The sequence below is a fragment of the Arthrobotrys flagrans genome (assembly GCF_004000055.1).
Source record: "Arthrobotrys flagrans strain CBS H-5679 chromosome Unknown unitig_9, whole genome shotgun sequence".
NCBI lineage: Eukaryota > Fungi > Ascomycota > Orbiliomycetes > Orbiliales > Orbiliaceae > Arthrobotrys > Arthrobotrys flagrans.
This window is the reverse complement of record NW_027137551.1, coordinates 1,056,942-1,072,590: the sequence shown is the minus strand read 5'-3', so window position 1 is coordinate 1,072,590 and position 15,649 is coordinate 1,056,942. Positions and strand designations below refer to the sequence as shown.

The 15,649-nt window shown below is 47.0% G+C and overlaps 4 protein-coding genes across 4 annotated transcripts; 2 read left to right on the top strand and 2 right to left on the bottom strand.

Moving 5' to 3' along the window:
- Nucleotides 1–556: 556 nt before the first annotated feature.
- On the top strand, nucleotides 557–1,687 carry DFL_005681 (uncharacterized protein; the record flags this gene model as incomplete). Its single annotated transcript, XM_067634976.1, has 2 exons — nucleotides 557–1,609; nucleotides 1,667–1,687. 2 exons carry the CDS (start codon nucleotides 557–559, stop codon nucleotides 1,685–1,687), a joined length of 1,074 nt encoding a protein of 357 aa, XP_067489453.1.
- A 1,032-nt stretch (nucleotides 1,688–2,719) lies between these two features.
- Nucleotides 2,720–7,658, bottom strand: DFL_005680 (uncharacterized protein; the record flags this gene model as incomplete). Its single annotated transcript, XM_067634975.1, has 2 exons — nucleotides 2,720–7,381; nucleotides 7,437–7,658. 2 exons carry the CDS (start codon nucleotides 7,656–7,658, stop codon nucleotides 2,720–2,722), a joined length of 4,884 nt encoding a protein of 1,627 aa, XP_067489452.1.
- Nucleotides 7,659–9,860: 2,202 nt separating this feature from the next.
- On the top strand, nucleotides 9,861–10,898 carry DFL_005679 (uncharacterized protein; the record flags this gene model as incomplete). The annotated part of the gene is made up of 2 exons (XM_067634973.1): nucleotides 9,861–10,755; nucleotides 10,840–10,898. The coding sequence occupies 2 exons, from the start codon at nucleotides 9,861–9,863 to the stop codon at nucleotides 10,896–10,898; spliced, it is 954 nt and encodes a 317-aa protein (XP_067489451.1).
- A 1,006-nt stretch (nucleotides 10,899–11,904) lies between these two features.
- On the bottom strand, nucleotides 11,905–14,598 carry DFL_005678 (uncharacterized protein; the record flags this gene model as incomplete). The annotated part of the gene is made up of 2 exons (XM_067634972.1): nucleotides 11,905–14,164; nucleotides 14,318–14,598. 2 exons carry the CDS (start codon nucleotides 14,596–14,598, stop codon nucleotides 11,905–11,907), a joined length of 2,541 nt encoding a protein of 846 aa, XP_067489450.1.
- Between the last annotated feature and the right edge of the window lie 1,051 nt (nucleotides 14,599–15,649).

The following is a 15,649-nucleotide window of genomic DNA, read 5'->3' as shown; positions in this document are numbered from 1 at the left end:
GGATGGTTGTGGCCTCGACACGGGGCATCAATCTAATCTAATCATTATCTATCAGATCAGATCTGATACCAATTGTATCTTGGATCCAGAGTACATACTCTGTAACAACGAATTAAATACTACCTCCTCCAAAACAGGCAACTCCCACACATCCCTTCCCAAAACAGCAATTAGCTATCTCAAATAATTACCAAATCAGGCAATTCATCGTGCATATGAAACCAACCTCCAATACAACCTCAACCCCAGGGGAAAGGGCCACGAATACTCTTCCCATTAACTACCATCTCCATTCCCATATCCCCCTATCCTTCGACTTCACTCTTTCTTACTCTCATTCTCGTCGACTTTTCGCCGGTGATGTTGTATTATCGCTGCGCAGCTACCTTCACTTAACCACCACCCAGGCCACGCCGGCTAGGTGTGCTAATTATATATCCCGCGCTCAAAACACCACTGACGTACCTCCCTCCATCACGACATCACGAGATATCACATACCCACGAGATTTTTATATCCACGAGAATTAGATAAAAAAGAGAGGAAGGAAAGAAAAATGGGCACCCGCCTCCAACGCTCTAGCCCCCTCCGCCTCCTCTTCGCCCTCCTCGGCCTCCTCCTCTTCCTCTACTGGATGATCCAACCCTCCTCCCCCTCCCCCCGAACCCTAAACATAAACCTCCCCGACACCGTCCCTCCAACCCCTACCGCCGCCCTCGTGCCCCCCAAAACCGCCCCAGGAATTTCCATATTCCCAATGAATAACCTAACCGCCACCTCCGACCCTCTAAAAAACTCAGAACGCCTATTAATCCTAACCCCCCTGGCCCGCTTCTACGACGAATACTTCGATAACCTACTAAACCTAAACTACCCAAGACATCTAATAGACCTGGGCTTCATAACCCCCAAAACACACGCCGGTAACGTCGCAACGTTAAAACTCCAAGATGCACTCCGAAAAGTCCAACATGGACCTAAAAAGTCAAGATTTAACAAAATCACGATCCTAAGGCAAGACTTCGATACCCCCACAGGACAATCCGAAAAAGAACGTCACGCAATGAAATCCCAAAAGGAAAGACGGGCATCAATGGCCCGCGCAAGAAACTCCCTCGTATTCACAACCTTAAACCCAACCATCTCCTGGGTCCTCTGGCTAGACTCGGACATCATCGAAACCCCACCATCCCTCTTCCAAGACCTAGCAAAACACAACAAACCGGTTATAGTCCCAAACTGTTTCCAACGATACAAAGAAAACGGCGTATGGAAAGAACGTCCATACGACTTCAATTCATGGCAGGACTCGGAAACAGCATTAAACCTTGGAAAAACAATGAAAGATGACGAAATTTTATTAGAAGGGTACGCGGAAATGCCGACGTATAGAGCTCTGATGGCTTATCAAAGGGATGAAAAGGCGGATAAACATGTTGAAATGTTGCTTGATGGAGTGGGGGGGACGGCGTTGTTGGTTAAGGCGTCGATTCATAGGGATGGTGCTATGTTTCCTACTTTTCCGTTTTATCATTTGATTGAAACCGAAGGGTTTGCGAAGATGGTGAGGAGGTTGGGATACCAGCCGTATGGATTGCCTAATTATTTGGTATGTTCCTTTTTTCCCATCTTTCCCTTTTTATATCATTTCTAATGATATGTATAGGTTTACCACTACAACGAGTAAAACGGATTTTCGTACCTATAATGCACTAATATAAACCGGTAACCAGCGACGGACTGCTTCCTCATTTCTTGTACAGCACACACGCGAGGGCGATTGTTTTTGGGACTCCTATAGATATCTTTTGTTGCTTTTACCTATCCGATTCTCACAATCCAAAACCAAACCCAAAGGGGGAAAAAAAGGGGTTTAAACGGACAAAAAAGCATGTCACATGGGCGGGGAGTTCTTGTTCTTGTTTCTTTTCTGCTTTTGTTGATCGGGGCGTCTGTACGTATACATGTTCTGTTTATTATACGATCGGTATCCACTTTTACCATCTCACGGTACGAAGTTGAAGTCACAAGAAAAGTTAGAAGATACCTACCAGTGCAATTACGCCTCATTAATGCATTGGCAGGATTCATAGCTTGGAACTTGCAATCGTTCAATAACTGACTGATACGGGACTGATCATCGAAAGCCTAGCATACCCTACGCACGCTATATCACAATCTACAACAAAACAACCGAAAATTTTTTTTTTCTGAATTTCTTCAAATTCAAACTGACTTTCATACGCAGGATAGGACTAACCTAACCTAGTCCAAATCAGTGGGTAATTAACGGCACTAAGTCGCTAGCGCTGCTCTATTTAATCTGCCCCTTCCAACCTAAATTATAAGTTCTTAAGGATAAAACCTATAAAAGAGAATTGAAAAAAAAAATGACAGCAGCAGATATCTATCGTCGTCATCATGTATCATCATCAAACCTTGTCGAGGTAATCAATCGAATCGCCTTCGCTCACACGCCCATATAAACACGAAGAGGGGGTGTGAGAAAAAATAAAGTAAAGACAAAAACGCCATCAAAATGCCTTGATCGCTTGCTTTTTTCCACACAGATGCAAGCTGAATATTCCATGCTGAAGGGAAATAAAGAAGAAACAAGAAACAAGCTGAAAAAAAGAGAAGGAAGAAACAAGATCACATCTTGCCTTTCACCAGAGAAAATGTTGTTGTAGTGCCAAATCGGAGGAGAGGAGAACAAAAATCAAGTTCCCTTCCTAACCAACTCCTTCATAGCCTCCATCTCCGCAGCTAATCGCTCAGCCTTCGCCTTCTTAAGCTTTCGATTCTGAACAACTGCTCCCTTTCTATTACGAAGGTAGTTCTTAGCTACGGCTTGAAGCTGGGCGGGCTCGTTGGACTCCTTGATCGTACTGAGCATGATCGTGACCTGGGTAACACTATTCAGATGCGGACAGATCGGGCCTTCTCCAAAGTGAGCGATGCCACATAATTGGCATCGCTCCAGCGGAACACTTCGGAGTGGGCACTCTCCAGGCATATGGGTGTTCGTGCACAGTCTACATTGGACCGGGATCCCGCGTGGAGGTGGCGGAGGGAGAGGGTATCCTTGATAGGCTGCGGGATATTGGAGATGGGTCCCCGGGACACGGCCATGTGGAGGTGCTGAGAAGGTACCGTAGGCCGGTTGAGGGTAGTTATTCAGGATAGGCGTGATGCGAGCGTTTGCTCCTGGTTGTACCTCTGAGGGATTCGCCATCTGGGGGTAATCACCAGCCGGATAAATGGTGCCTCCGGGAGGACCTTGGGCCAAAGGCACATTCATAGGCTGAGGAACACCCATTTGCCGAGGAACATTCATCTGTTGTGGAATATTCATCGGCGGAATATTTATCGGCATTAGACCAGCCGTATTAACGCCAATACCGTACCCGCTTCCATGCTCAGACACCGGGCTAGCGCTTCCACTAGGAGAGCCGACTCGATGCCCCCCATCGAATAGAGCACTCCTGCTTCGGTCTCTCGATCCCTCCAACTCTCTAGGATGAAACGGAATTGCGGCTTCGGTTTCAGAAACGGCGTCACTGTCGCCTGCTGTTTCGCCTTCCGTCTCTTGAAAGTCAGTATCATCTTCCGACGTAGCTTTCTTCCCATTCTTAGAACAGACAACATCGTCGAGCTCGCCGTTGGGTTTGCCTTCCGACTCGTCGTCTGACTCGTCTTCAAATTCCTCGTCAAGAACGTAGTTAGCCGCTACTGTCTTACGTCGTCCACGCCCGTATTCAGCCATCCTAGCCGCCTTTTCGCGGGCAGCATCATCCAGTCGCTGCTGGATGATGTTGCCCCACAGGTCGAGATCAGGGGCTTTTTCCTCTTCCGGCTTGTCCGCCATTTTAGTACGTTCACCCGTCTCCGTTGCCCATACTCTCGCAAATGAAAATTGAGCATCTCGCTCGTTGGTCGCCTCCTGTTCTCCTATCGTATCCTTCATGTGCTCACGGTTTAGGAGTTTCTCGATACTCTCGGGTGTATAGGTGATGTCTTTGACTTCCCCCTTTACGATGTCCTCAGCACCGTATGCGAGAACACTCGCGACATCAACTTCTCGCTCTTCCTCTTCTTGGCCCTCGGCACCCATACGCTGGATGACCATGTGATCTAGCCCAAGTTTGTCCTTCGCCATGCGAAGCATCTTCTCCTCGCATGACCTAGCAGTCATAAGGTGGAAGACGAGTACCTTCTTCTTCTGGCCTATGCGATGAGCACGAGCAATCGCTTGAAGGTCCTGATGTGGGTTCCAATCCGGATCCAAAATGATAACAGTGTCAGCAGTTGCCAAGTTGATGCCGACACCGCCAGCCCTTGTCGATAGTATGAAGGCGAAGTAGGGTGACTCGGGGGCATTGTAGGCATCAATTAACTTCTGCTTCTCTGCAGTATCATTGGACCCATCAAGGCGCAGCGTTTGGAGACCCAACCCATTAAGAAAGTCCTCTATAATATCAAGCATCCCAAGGAACTGTGAAAACATTAGGACTCGATGTCCCCGCTCGTGAAGCCTCGGCAAGATTAACTCAAGAAACTTTAGCTTGCAACTTGCGTCAACCAAGTTCCGATGCAACAGTTGACTGTCTTGTAACCTTTCTTCCACGTTTTGATCATACACGAATGGATGGCAGAGTACTTTTCGCAATTGCATCACAATATTGTTCAGTTTCGACCTGTTAGCAGTTTGGCCGCCTGGCTTCGCCATGATTGCTCGAAGCAACTCCGCATCCTTGCTGTATATTGACTTCAACAATTCCTGTTGAAGTTTGGTGACTGTGAGCGGAATAATGACATCGGATATCGGAGGTAGGTCTTTCAAAGCCTGCGCTTTCGTTCGCCTCAAGAAGTAAGGTCTAATTTTTTGGTGTAGTTCTTCCAAATTTTCCTTCGTTACCTCCGAGAACTTCTCCTCAAGTTCCTTAGCGTTGATATTCCTGGGATCAAGGAACTGTAGAAGGTTGAACAATTCTCGAATATTGTTTTGAAGTGGTGTCCCAGTTAGCAGGACTTTGTGCTGGAGCCTAAACGACCACAGCTCCTTGTATAAGATCGTTTCATCGCTCTTGAGGCGTTGCCCTTCATCGACAACGAGAACCTGCCAAGGAACTGCTTTTAGAGTAGAGCTGTGTTCCGCAATTGCCTGGTAGGAGGTAACAACGATGTGGCATTTCAAGTCGCGAGCGGATGCGCTAGGCGCGCTGCTGAACAGCTCGTACTTCTTTGTTAGTCTAACAGATTCGGTCGACCCGAAGAACGCGACGACCCGCATTCCGGGGGCCCAAGTCCGGATTTCCCTCACCCAATTCGGAACCGTCGAGTGAGGGGCGACGACTAAACAGGGCCAGACCTTATGCTCCTGCCGGAGAACCTCCAAGAATGAGATTATTTGAATAGTCTTCCCGAGACCCATCTCATCAGCGAGAATTGCGTTCTTCCCCAGAAACCAGCGATAGTACAACCAATTCATGCCATCGATTTGGTAATCCTTGAGAGTCCCACCGGAAATGTACTTAGGCTGGGTCTTCACTTCCAAAGGATTGAAGTCGGCCTTGTACTTCTGGCGCAAAGCATCGATTGTCTTTGAGACGCCACGGGGTAATCGGATGTGGTTTCCCTTACAGTACTCAAGGTATGCACGCTTAAAGTCGGCGTACCTTTCCTCTTCCTCTTCGCTTGGCGGTGGAACCCACATTGCCTCTTCATATCCGAGCCCTTTGAATTTCACGAAAATTTGAACGATTTCCCGGATCCGCTGTTTCTCGACACTCTCGGTCATGTTTGGGACGATGCTGGTATACTTGACTTTAAAAATTATGTCAATACGAAAGTAGCTTTCCGGAATCGCATCTCCGGAAGTCCATTTTGGTGCAGGTTCGTTCTTCTCGAAGGCGGTTCTCATAGCTGGGAAAGCGATTGTGTAGACCCAAGCTCCTGGGTACCACCTTGCCTTCGAGTAGTCGTCCCCCGCCAAACGAACCAGATACTCGATCTCATCGTGATCGAAATCATGTATTCCATAATCAAATGTATCCTTCGACTCTTTCAGGGTGTCATCGGAAGGTCTCCAAGCGATCAAGTCATTAATCTTCCCCTCCCCGATCCCGACACACTCTATGCACATCCAGTCTGAGTTATACTGGTTCAACCGAATTTGTGCTACTCTAGTGCTCGCTTGTGGAGCACTTTGAGTGCCTCGGTGAGGAAGGTGGTGATAGTGGTAACCACGATGACACTTGGAACAGCGGAACAAAATGTGTGCGGAGTTGTTAATTTGGAACCCGGGAACATCCACTTCTGGCGTCTGCTCCCGGTCCGTTTTGGTTACCGGGATCTTCCTAAACGGCTCGCAGGAGCGTCCAACCTGACGGCAGTCCGTACAGATGTCAAGGCGTGGTGGCCTTTTTTCGACCTTATGCGCTTTTCTAATGCATCTCTTGCATTGAAGAACGAACTTTTGGTCCGGAAGTTTGGTAACAAGATGCTCGCGAGAGGCCCTGTTCCCAATACACCCCTTGTGGAAGGCACTAGAGCAACCCTGACACAAAACCAGCGGCCCTTTCTGACGACCGGGAGGATCGGAACAGGTGTCACACCACCACGTATGGACTTGAGCGAACTCCGAATCGGGACTGAATTCTTCGAAAACTTCCTGCTGGTAGACAACACGAGGTGCTGAGGGTTTGGTTTCGACAATTTCTATGTCGTCTTCGTCGCGCTCCCTGAGGCTGCCTTTAGCGTGAGCGGTTCGTCCTGATCTTCGCGTCTCCAATCTTTCCTCTTCACTCTCAGACCGAGCTCGCTTCTTCGATTGCCTCTTTCTACTTCGTCTCGAGACATCTTCATCGGAGTCGTACACAACCTTAGCAGCTCTTCGGCCTTTCTTCTTCCAGTGTGACGGTGTATCTTGGAGGTCAGATACAATTATGTCTTCTGACGTTCCAGAAGCATCAGAGTCAGGATCATCAACAACTCCCATGTTAGCCATCACCTGAGAAATCAGTCTTCCGGCGTTTCGGGCTGAAGTTCGTGTGCTTCTCGTAGGCCTGTTGCTGGTCATATTGCGAGAGCGTGAATTTGTGTGTTGTTTCTTCTGTGTCTGTTCACGTAGTGCAGCTCGTCTGACGCTGGACTTCAGACGTCTCGACTGCCTGTTGCCACTTTGAACTAGTATAGAGGAAGCTGCAGTGGAGCTCCGGGTGCTTCTCCTCTTTGTTGGACGCCTAACCTCTTCTTCGCTATCATCTTCGTATTCATCGTCGTCATTAATAGCGCCATCATAGCCGAGTCTTAGACGTTGCTCGAATTCAGCGAGGGCTTCATTGCCAAAGTGCATCCCGATGATAATGTCCCATGGAAGCTGTAGATGGAGTTAGCAAGGTTCAACCCCTCGAACTCAGGCGTTCCCAGCTTACCCATTGCATTTCCCCATCCCAAGTGAGGACCTTGTACTGTTGCTCACCATCCCAATCTCTCTCAGCAACAATGCGTTGTATCGAAGAATTATCAGCTTCGTAAAACGGATAATCATCTCGGTCTCCTTTGAATGCAGGAACTTCGATAGCAATTGACAAGCTACCAGCGGGAGGAGGAGAGGGGGAATCAAGAAGAGGAGAATCCGCCCTCTCCTCCTCCATACTGGTATCACTCATCAGTTTATATGTGGAAAATCACCTCCAAACACTTTTCAGTGGAAGATGATCCAGGAAGGATAGTAGTAGGACCCTGGTTTGCGTTCCAGCAAACCCGAGCTAGTAGAAGCTTCCGCTTCAAGGAATTTAGGGTTTTTGAGGGGTCAAATGTGTCAAGCGCTGTGTAATAAGGGATTAGGGAGGTTTTGGTGAAGTGGAGGTGGTTGGCGTGACAGAGAAGGATGACGGTGATGGAGATGCAGATGGAGGACGGTGATGTTGACGTTAACGGGAAAGGAAGAATGTTTGGAGGTCGTTGCGTGTGGTAAAGAGAGCAAGGTTACGCGAGCAGGGTCCAGCAAAAACGTGACAACGCGACAACACATGGCAAGCAGCCCCGTCCAACAGCGCAACACTATTCATCTCTGATGTCATGTCACAGTATTGCATTGAATGGATCCAAAGCCCTATATAAGTACCTATCTGGGATTCTAGAACATTCCAAGAACTCATTAGCCCTTTAGTAGGGCATTGGCGTCAATTAGCAGGTTTCAATATTGTACTCAGAAAACCTGATAACCACAATATTTTATACAGATATACCTCAATTAAAGGCACGGGCTAGGCACTAAGTACTTCTAAAACACAGGTTGGGAAGTTATTCCGGAGCGAAGAGGGTTGTTTCCGGATGTGTCTCGCTTCGTTTTGGCCCAAGCCTCCAAACTAGACTACACTAGTTCACTCAAAAAAACACAACATGAAACTTAACTAATGCAAAATCCACTGCGTTGTTATCACAGTAAGGAGAGTAGTAAAGGTACTGCAGCACTTGAGAGGATTTTAAATGAGGTGAATAGAGAAGATATGAATGGAGTGGAGATTTTGGAGTGGATTCGATTTTGTGATGAAGCGTGGGTCAGTGAGGGGGAAGAGGGGTCAGCGTTCCGTATAGCCTTTAGGCGGGTTTAAGGAAAGGTTACTTGCAGCGGACTTTATATTTACGGTAGGCAGGGGATCTAAGGTGCTATGGTGGAGCGCATAGGTGGAGTTTGGGGGGAATAGTTTATCAAAACACTGTTATTCTCAAATTATATCTATAAATAGAGGTCAGTTCAAGCGGTGCTCCTAGCTGCTAAGTGCCTGGCCATTGTTTCCTCAATTTCTCCTCAACGCTCTTCGGCGGTATGCTAACCAAATTGGTATCAAAGTATCTAAATTTTCCCTCTCAATATGTTTAAATCTACAATACGAGTACATTTGTCTAGGATAAGTTTAGGGTACCCCGTTTTCTGATAACTTTGCGAATTCATTTTTCTAACCTTTTTTCTTCGTGGGAGATTGCAGAGTATACAAGAGCCATATACGAAGGAAGAAGATAGTTGGAGTCAAGCATCCTTCAAAATTTCAGGGCATATGCCATATGCGACAGGTCCGGCGGAGGCCGTTGAGATGATAGCGCATGTGGCCATATCTGTTCTTGGCTTCATCCTTAAAAAAAAAAAACCTCTAGTTTTGTATGGTAGATGGAAATTAATTCGAAGGGCCGAATGAATCAGTCTCCCTGATATTGTACTCGGTATTCACAAGCCCGCATACTTGATGCATCCAGTTATAGGTACAATGCGGTTTGGAGCAATAATCGATGTTTCACCTGTAATTGTTAAGCTCGGATAAGATATGATATCGTTTTTAAGTTAAATGCTGCATATAATTTACAAGGAGGGTCCTGCGGACCACGTAACGTTACCCAACCTCTTCAAGCCCATATATATCCGCATCGGGGAATGGCTCGACTGTAGGGAGTGAACCTGGCTGTGATTGGTCGTCGTTGTCGCCGTACGGTCAGCCGACTTTTGGGACAGCAATTGCGATTGGTAAATGATGACCTTGCGGGGTTTAGAAGAACCCTCGATACAGCCGGTCATTGATGAATTTATGAGGCACAACAAGTTTAATGCAGCATCCCTGTAGTCCTGCATATCATGCCTGAATTACTATTACCTGTACTACGCCGCCGGTCGCGGAATGAATGACATCGAACTATTAGATCTCAAGCCCCGCAGTTATACTAAGAAGGACCCATCTTGTTGAAGCATATAAATATAAATTGCCTCCAATTGCTACGAAGATCCTAAATTGGAAAAGACACAGCGTGCCCATGAAAAGTATGTAGATATAAATATAAATATTTCTTCATCTCTCCATACGATGGCAAATCAAAACCTTAATACCACTATCACGTATACCGGGTCTCAGTTCCAGGCATTATACGACGACTGCTACGGCGGCGGCTACTATGACTACTACGGCGGCAACGACAATGTCAATGACGACGACGACGACGAAAACGACGCCTATCACGACACCGAAGACTACTATAACGACAACGAAGACTACAACGACGTCGAGTACGATGACAGCGAAGACTACAACGATGTCGAGTATGATGACAGCGAAGACGACAACGATATCGAGTACGATGATGACTACGAATACGACTACGGCTACGATGGCTACGACGTCAAATTCGACGACGACGACAGCGGTGGAACCGAGATTCCAATTCTCCCAGAGAAAGAATTTCCCGGAACGTTATACCGAATTCACTATTCTGCGTCCGTTACACCCTATTCCGACGAAGAAGGATTCCTCTCAAACGATCAAGACCCATCAGGTTCAATCAGACTTAAAGAATTCCACGACCATCTTAATTGGAACTCAAGAACTCCCAGCAGATTTATCTCAACATTTTCAGATAGACCACATGCTTTCGCGTGGGCTAAAAATTGGCAGCGAAAGCACCCGTACGGCTGGTATTTCATAATGACAATCAAGCCACGCAAAACGGACGAAATATACCATATGGAAACAGTCATAGATCATTCAGGAGTCATGATACCATCCGATTGCCGCTTCCAAACAACACAACCGGACGAGTACCTCTTTTTCCGCCAAATCCCTAGGGATCGTATTGTCGAACTCTTCAACCCCGAGAACAATGAATCACTAAATTCGTGGAGGTTGGTTTATGAGACCAGAGTCGCTCCGTATCGCCAAGTAGAGGACGAAGCTGGGCGAGATCCATCTATTGAGGCCACATCAGGTAAGCCACACTTAATTCTGCGTTCAATTAGACCTTCGAACTAGAAGCCAGCATGCACATGCTAACAAAATTAAACTCTTTCAGACAACATCCTACTTGCTATGAGGTCACTGTCAATAGCGAACGCTTGGAAATATTACTGAAACTAGTGATTACCTGCTGGGGTATCGAGACCATCAACCAAGATCGATTTAAAGTTCAGTTGCATCTGCGCATGGGCGTACTTGACGGGTTTCCAAGCAACAGGCCCACAGAGCTAGGAGTTGGCCCAACAGCAAGGCTATGATGCAAAGTCTATTGTGGAGGTGAATCATAACAATCTTGTTCTACTGGCACCGAGTGGTATGCAGCAGTCTCGAAATATACCAGCAAACTGCTTGTCTTTCTAACTTCACATCCTATATAAGCCCTCCTACCAAGAGATATGTTATTTACTAATTAGGAAAGTTTATGTTACTCTATACTTATTCCACCTTATACTCATTCAAGCAACGAACATACCAAAGCAACCATTTATATGGAAATTTCTTACGTATATGTTGTAAGCTTTAAGATTATGAACCCAGTATATAAGAAATTAATAGAGTGATGGTTGGTGTAAAAATAAATATAAATAAATATAAATAAAAAAACAATAATGCAATTTATTTTTGTGGGTAATGTTATATACTGATGCTATAGTTTTGATATATTACTGGTGTAAGTGAATGTTTTATACTTTAAATATCAAATACTTCCAATATAGGATCTTCTGTAAACAGAAAAAGCGGAAGAATTAACAATAGTAATTAATACACAGGGCTCCTGCTTCGGAAGAATTTCCAGTAGTGAGTACTTAAGTATTGCTTGCCGGCTTGGAGGAAGAGGTACAGTTATAGATTTCAGCGGGGGCTTTCAATGCTGACTTGACTAAAGGTCTTGTTCATAATTGCTCTTTACATACTGGCCTCGTAAACCAACGTGATAGGTATACTTGTACGGGTATACCTCGTAGGCAAATTAACTAGCTGTCTGTGTATACCTAGGCACGCGGCAGCAACCAAAATAACTCTCGCGCCCGACCTAATATCTACCGAGGCCCATAAATTATAATGCGAATAATTACACCCATCGTTGTTGATTTTCTACTCCTGCCTCCCCTTACCATTATCACCGCCCCTTCCACCACCCCCTTCTCCTTCCACTTCCCCTCATCCCTCTGCGTCTCCCTCCTGGCGCGCTAGCCCCTCCACTATGTTCACCGCGATCCATCCCTCTATTTAGACGACTAGGGCCAGCTTCTTCGCTCTCGGGATGTGCGTCAGAATAATTCCGCGTATATTTATGACTCGTTCCGATGTCCTCGAGCTCAAAATTTTCTCCACCCTCTTGTTTTACATGTACGTTCGGAGATGAAATCTGTGCCGGCTGCTTACCATTCCCGCCTGTATTGGAATCAGTAGAGTGGTATGATTCGGGGTAATTTCCAGCCTCATACGGGTACTTTTCGTCGTCGCTATCGCTGTAAACAATCCCTCCTGAACCGGTCTCGCTCGAACCAGAAACCAATGATTCAAGATCTGAACTGGGCTCAGGAGGGCTGAGAGTACGATTGAGACCGGGCTCTGACGTATGCCCAATAGAATGAAGAGGTGGAGAAAGAAAAGGACGGGGCGGGCGAGGACGAGGACGAGGACGGGAATTAGGACGAGGACGACGAAGATTAAAGGAAGGATGGGAAGGAGCATGGGCATGAGCGGAGTCGGGAGCATGTGCAGAGTCGGGACTGGAATAAGGACCAGTATCCGGGGCTAGATCCGGATAAAGGACAGTAGTGGGATGATGTATAGCTCTAGGAGAAGGGCTGCTAGACACGTAAACCACGTCCGCCATCTTGCCCACAGTTTCTAGCAAGGGACTTGAGTCCAGACGGTTGTTGATTCCAATGAGGCGTATAACCGCTAACAAGAGGACCAGCAGCACACGTTCTCGAGTTTCAAACATATCTATAGCCTGAGTCTGCGCTTGATTCTGACCTTGAGTCTGGGCCGGGGTTTGAGCCTGAGCTGGAGCCTGAGTTTGAGTCTGAGTCTGAGCTGGAGCTGGAGTCTGAGCTGGAGTCTGAGCCTGGGCTTGAGTCTGGATTTGGGTTGGAGTCTGGGTTGGAACTTGAGTCTGAGCTTGAACTGGAGTCTGAGCTGGAGTCTGAGCTGGAGTCTGGGTTGGAGCTTGAGCTTGAGTTTGGGCCTGGGAGTGATGGAACCCTTCCTCAGTACGCTCTGTCGGACGAGCTGCCCCAGGAAACGAGTCCTCAGGAAACAAGTCACGAAGACGCTGTACGCAAATTCTGTATACGGTTCCATTGATGAGGATACTGTTATTTCGAACTCGGATATCGATCATGCCAGTCTCTACACTGAGCAAATTTATCATCTCCAACAAAAAGTCTCTCTTCGTGAGAACCAATACCGCAATACTCCACAACTTCGGGTTCATCTGCTTCGATCCCGTCTGGCCCCGTCTTGTAACTAGGATCTCACTTTTTTCAGCGTAGGCCACAATGTCATGACATTTCTGAGCCCTCTCCCTACTGAATGAGTCTTTTTGCCAATCCTGCAAACAGTTCTCGAGATCATCGCTTCTTTCCTCAAATCCATCCTTCTGTATCACCTCTTTACAGAGCTTAAGAAGCCTCGGTATTTCATCTGTCTGGGTCGAAAAGCGGCCCAAAACAGTGTCCCTACTTGGCATCAAAAATCCGTGTGGACTTGATGTCAATCTCAGAATTGCCAATGCCAATAACCCGGTATGTTCTGGGCTTAGCTTCGCCTGGGACTCTCTAAATACCTCCTCGGAAAGATGCTCGATATGCTGAGGCTTAATTCCCCCAGCCCGCATCGCGTCCGCCCACATCTTGTGCCCGGAAGCGAACATGGTATCGGTCCTTGCCTCGAAGGACACTGTACGACGCGCATCGTCCCCGATCCTCACCGTTTGACGAACCGCCGATCTGTTTGCACGGGTGGTATACGCCTTTTTTTGAAACTCTAAATCGTAGACCTTTTTTATTGCTCCCTCCTTATTCTTTTCTGGCAAACACCCAATAGCCAGCCAGAATAACTCATCAATGAGCATATTGTCCCTCACCTCACTCCTAGAAATGCCCCTAGGATGCGTCCCGAAATAAATCTCATCCCCACCAACTTGCGGCATATCTAAACTTTTCCTCCACCATAACACGCCGGTGATGCCAAAAAGCACATTCGCAGTTTTAGACTGCCGGTACAATGTTTCGTCATCGTCTATCCTCTCAGTAATAAGCCTTGCTGTCGTTGTAACCGTATAGTGTTCACCCCTATCAACTCGATGGCCATACCGGCCTCGTAGGCCGAGGGCGAGGATGTAAAACCTGTGGATTGGGAACCAAGTACTATGTCGGTATATCAAAAGCGGATCCCCAAGCTGAACATCTTTGGCACAATGCTCCGCCAAAAATGCAAGGTTGACCCATCCGGTCCGGGAACCAGGAAAGAACTGTGTATTATCGCCCTCCAAGCCGTTCGCTTTAGCGTCAAAGATCTACTTTAACTTCGGCGCGCCAACACTTCCCGGCGGAAGGTGTAGCATAGGGGCCTTAACGCTAAGCCACCGGAACGAAAAGAATTTTAGTTTCTGCCGGACATAGGAAGTCTTAGCAGCATCGACGTATATGAGAGCACGGAAACGGTCGGAGCGTGTGGCCTGGATGATAGTCCACGGGGCAATGATTCCAACGAGGGCGACTATGGCGAAGAGAACGGCAGCCCAGGTGCCGACGGCTGAGACTATGTCCACTGGCGCGGCAGCCTCTTGAGGAGCTTCCATTTTTAATCTGTGAGGGTTGCGTACGCACCGGAGAGAGTAAAGACGGCGGAGGGGGATTTTTATCCAATTTTGAAATATAAGACGTGTAACAAAGCGTGATTGGAAAGCTCAGTGCCGAAGCCACAAGGCCACTCACACGGGTGGAGGGTATGGCCTCGACATAAATCTTCAAAACGCTGAAAGAAAACTAGTTCAGGCGGGGTCTATGGCAAAGGCTGCAACGTATTGATCAGGCTAACTTACAAGATATGCCACCTCAGATTGCATAGGTATCCTCTCAGGGATATGAAAATTGCACGCAGCTCTACGCAGCCTCGAGGATCCAAGCGCCTAGGCTGACTTTAAGCGCAATTAACTGAGCTAACGGGAATCAAATATCGGTGTTCAATCAAAGGGTTCGGCACGAACATTCCGGGCTTGAGGCTGATCATTTTAATTCCTTAGGTTTTTGTTTTCAGGTAAGCCGAATGAAGACCCAGGATATGTACTGTTATTCTTGCAGATATATAATATGCACACAAACTTCTCATATTTATGACGAACGAAATGGAAAAAACCTTTGCAGCTGGCAGCTAGGCCTATAGGTTGTTACAATTTGAATGTACACAACACAGCCTGGCCTGTCTGCGAACCTGTAAACCTGCTTACGGACCTGCTTGTGAGCCTGAGCAGCTGGCTAACGAATCTGTGCTATTTGCCAGCGACCGCCATCTAGATACGGGCGACTTGCGTCGTACATTAACCCGACTCGCTCACAAACTGACCCCACGGTATCCGCTAAAGCAGCCTCATACCATCTGAACCCTATAGAACATCATCCCGCCAAAAAAAATTTTCTTTTTTTTTTCCGATGTAGCTTTGTTGAGCTACTAAATAAAGATGTTAGTCGTAGCAACCCATTATGGCAGTTATAACTTTTATATTGTAATGATTGATGTACTGACGGCCTTGTTTATGTCTTCGCCTGTGATATTATGCGTCCCTAAATAAAAACCACAATGATGGTAATATATTTGCCGAAAAAGAAAAGGCAGCATATATGGGAAGTCGG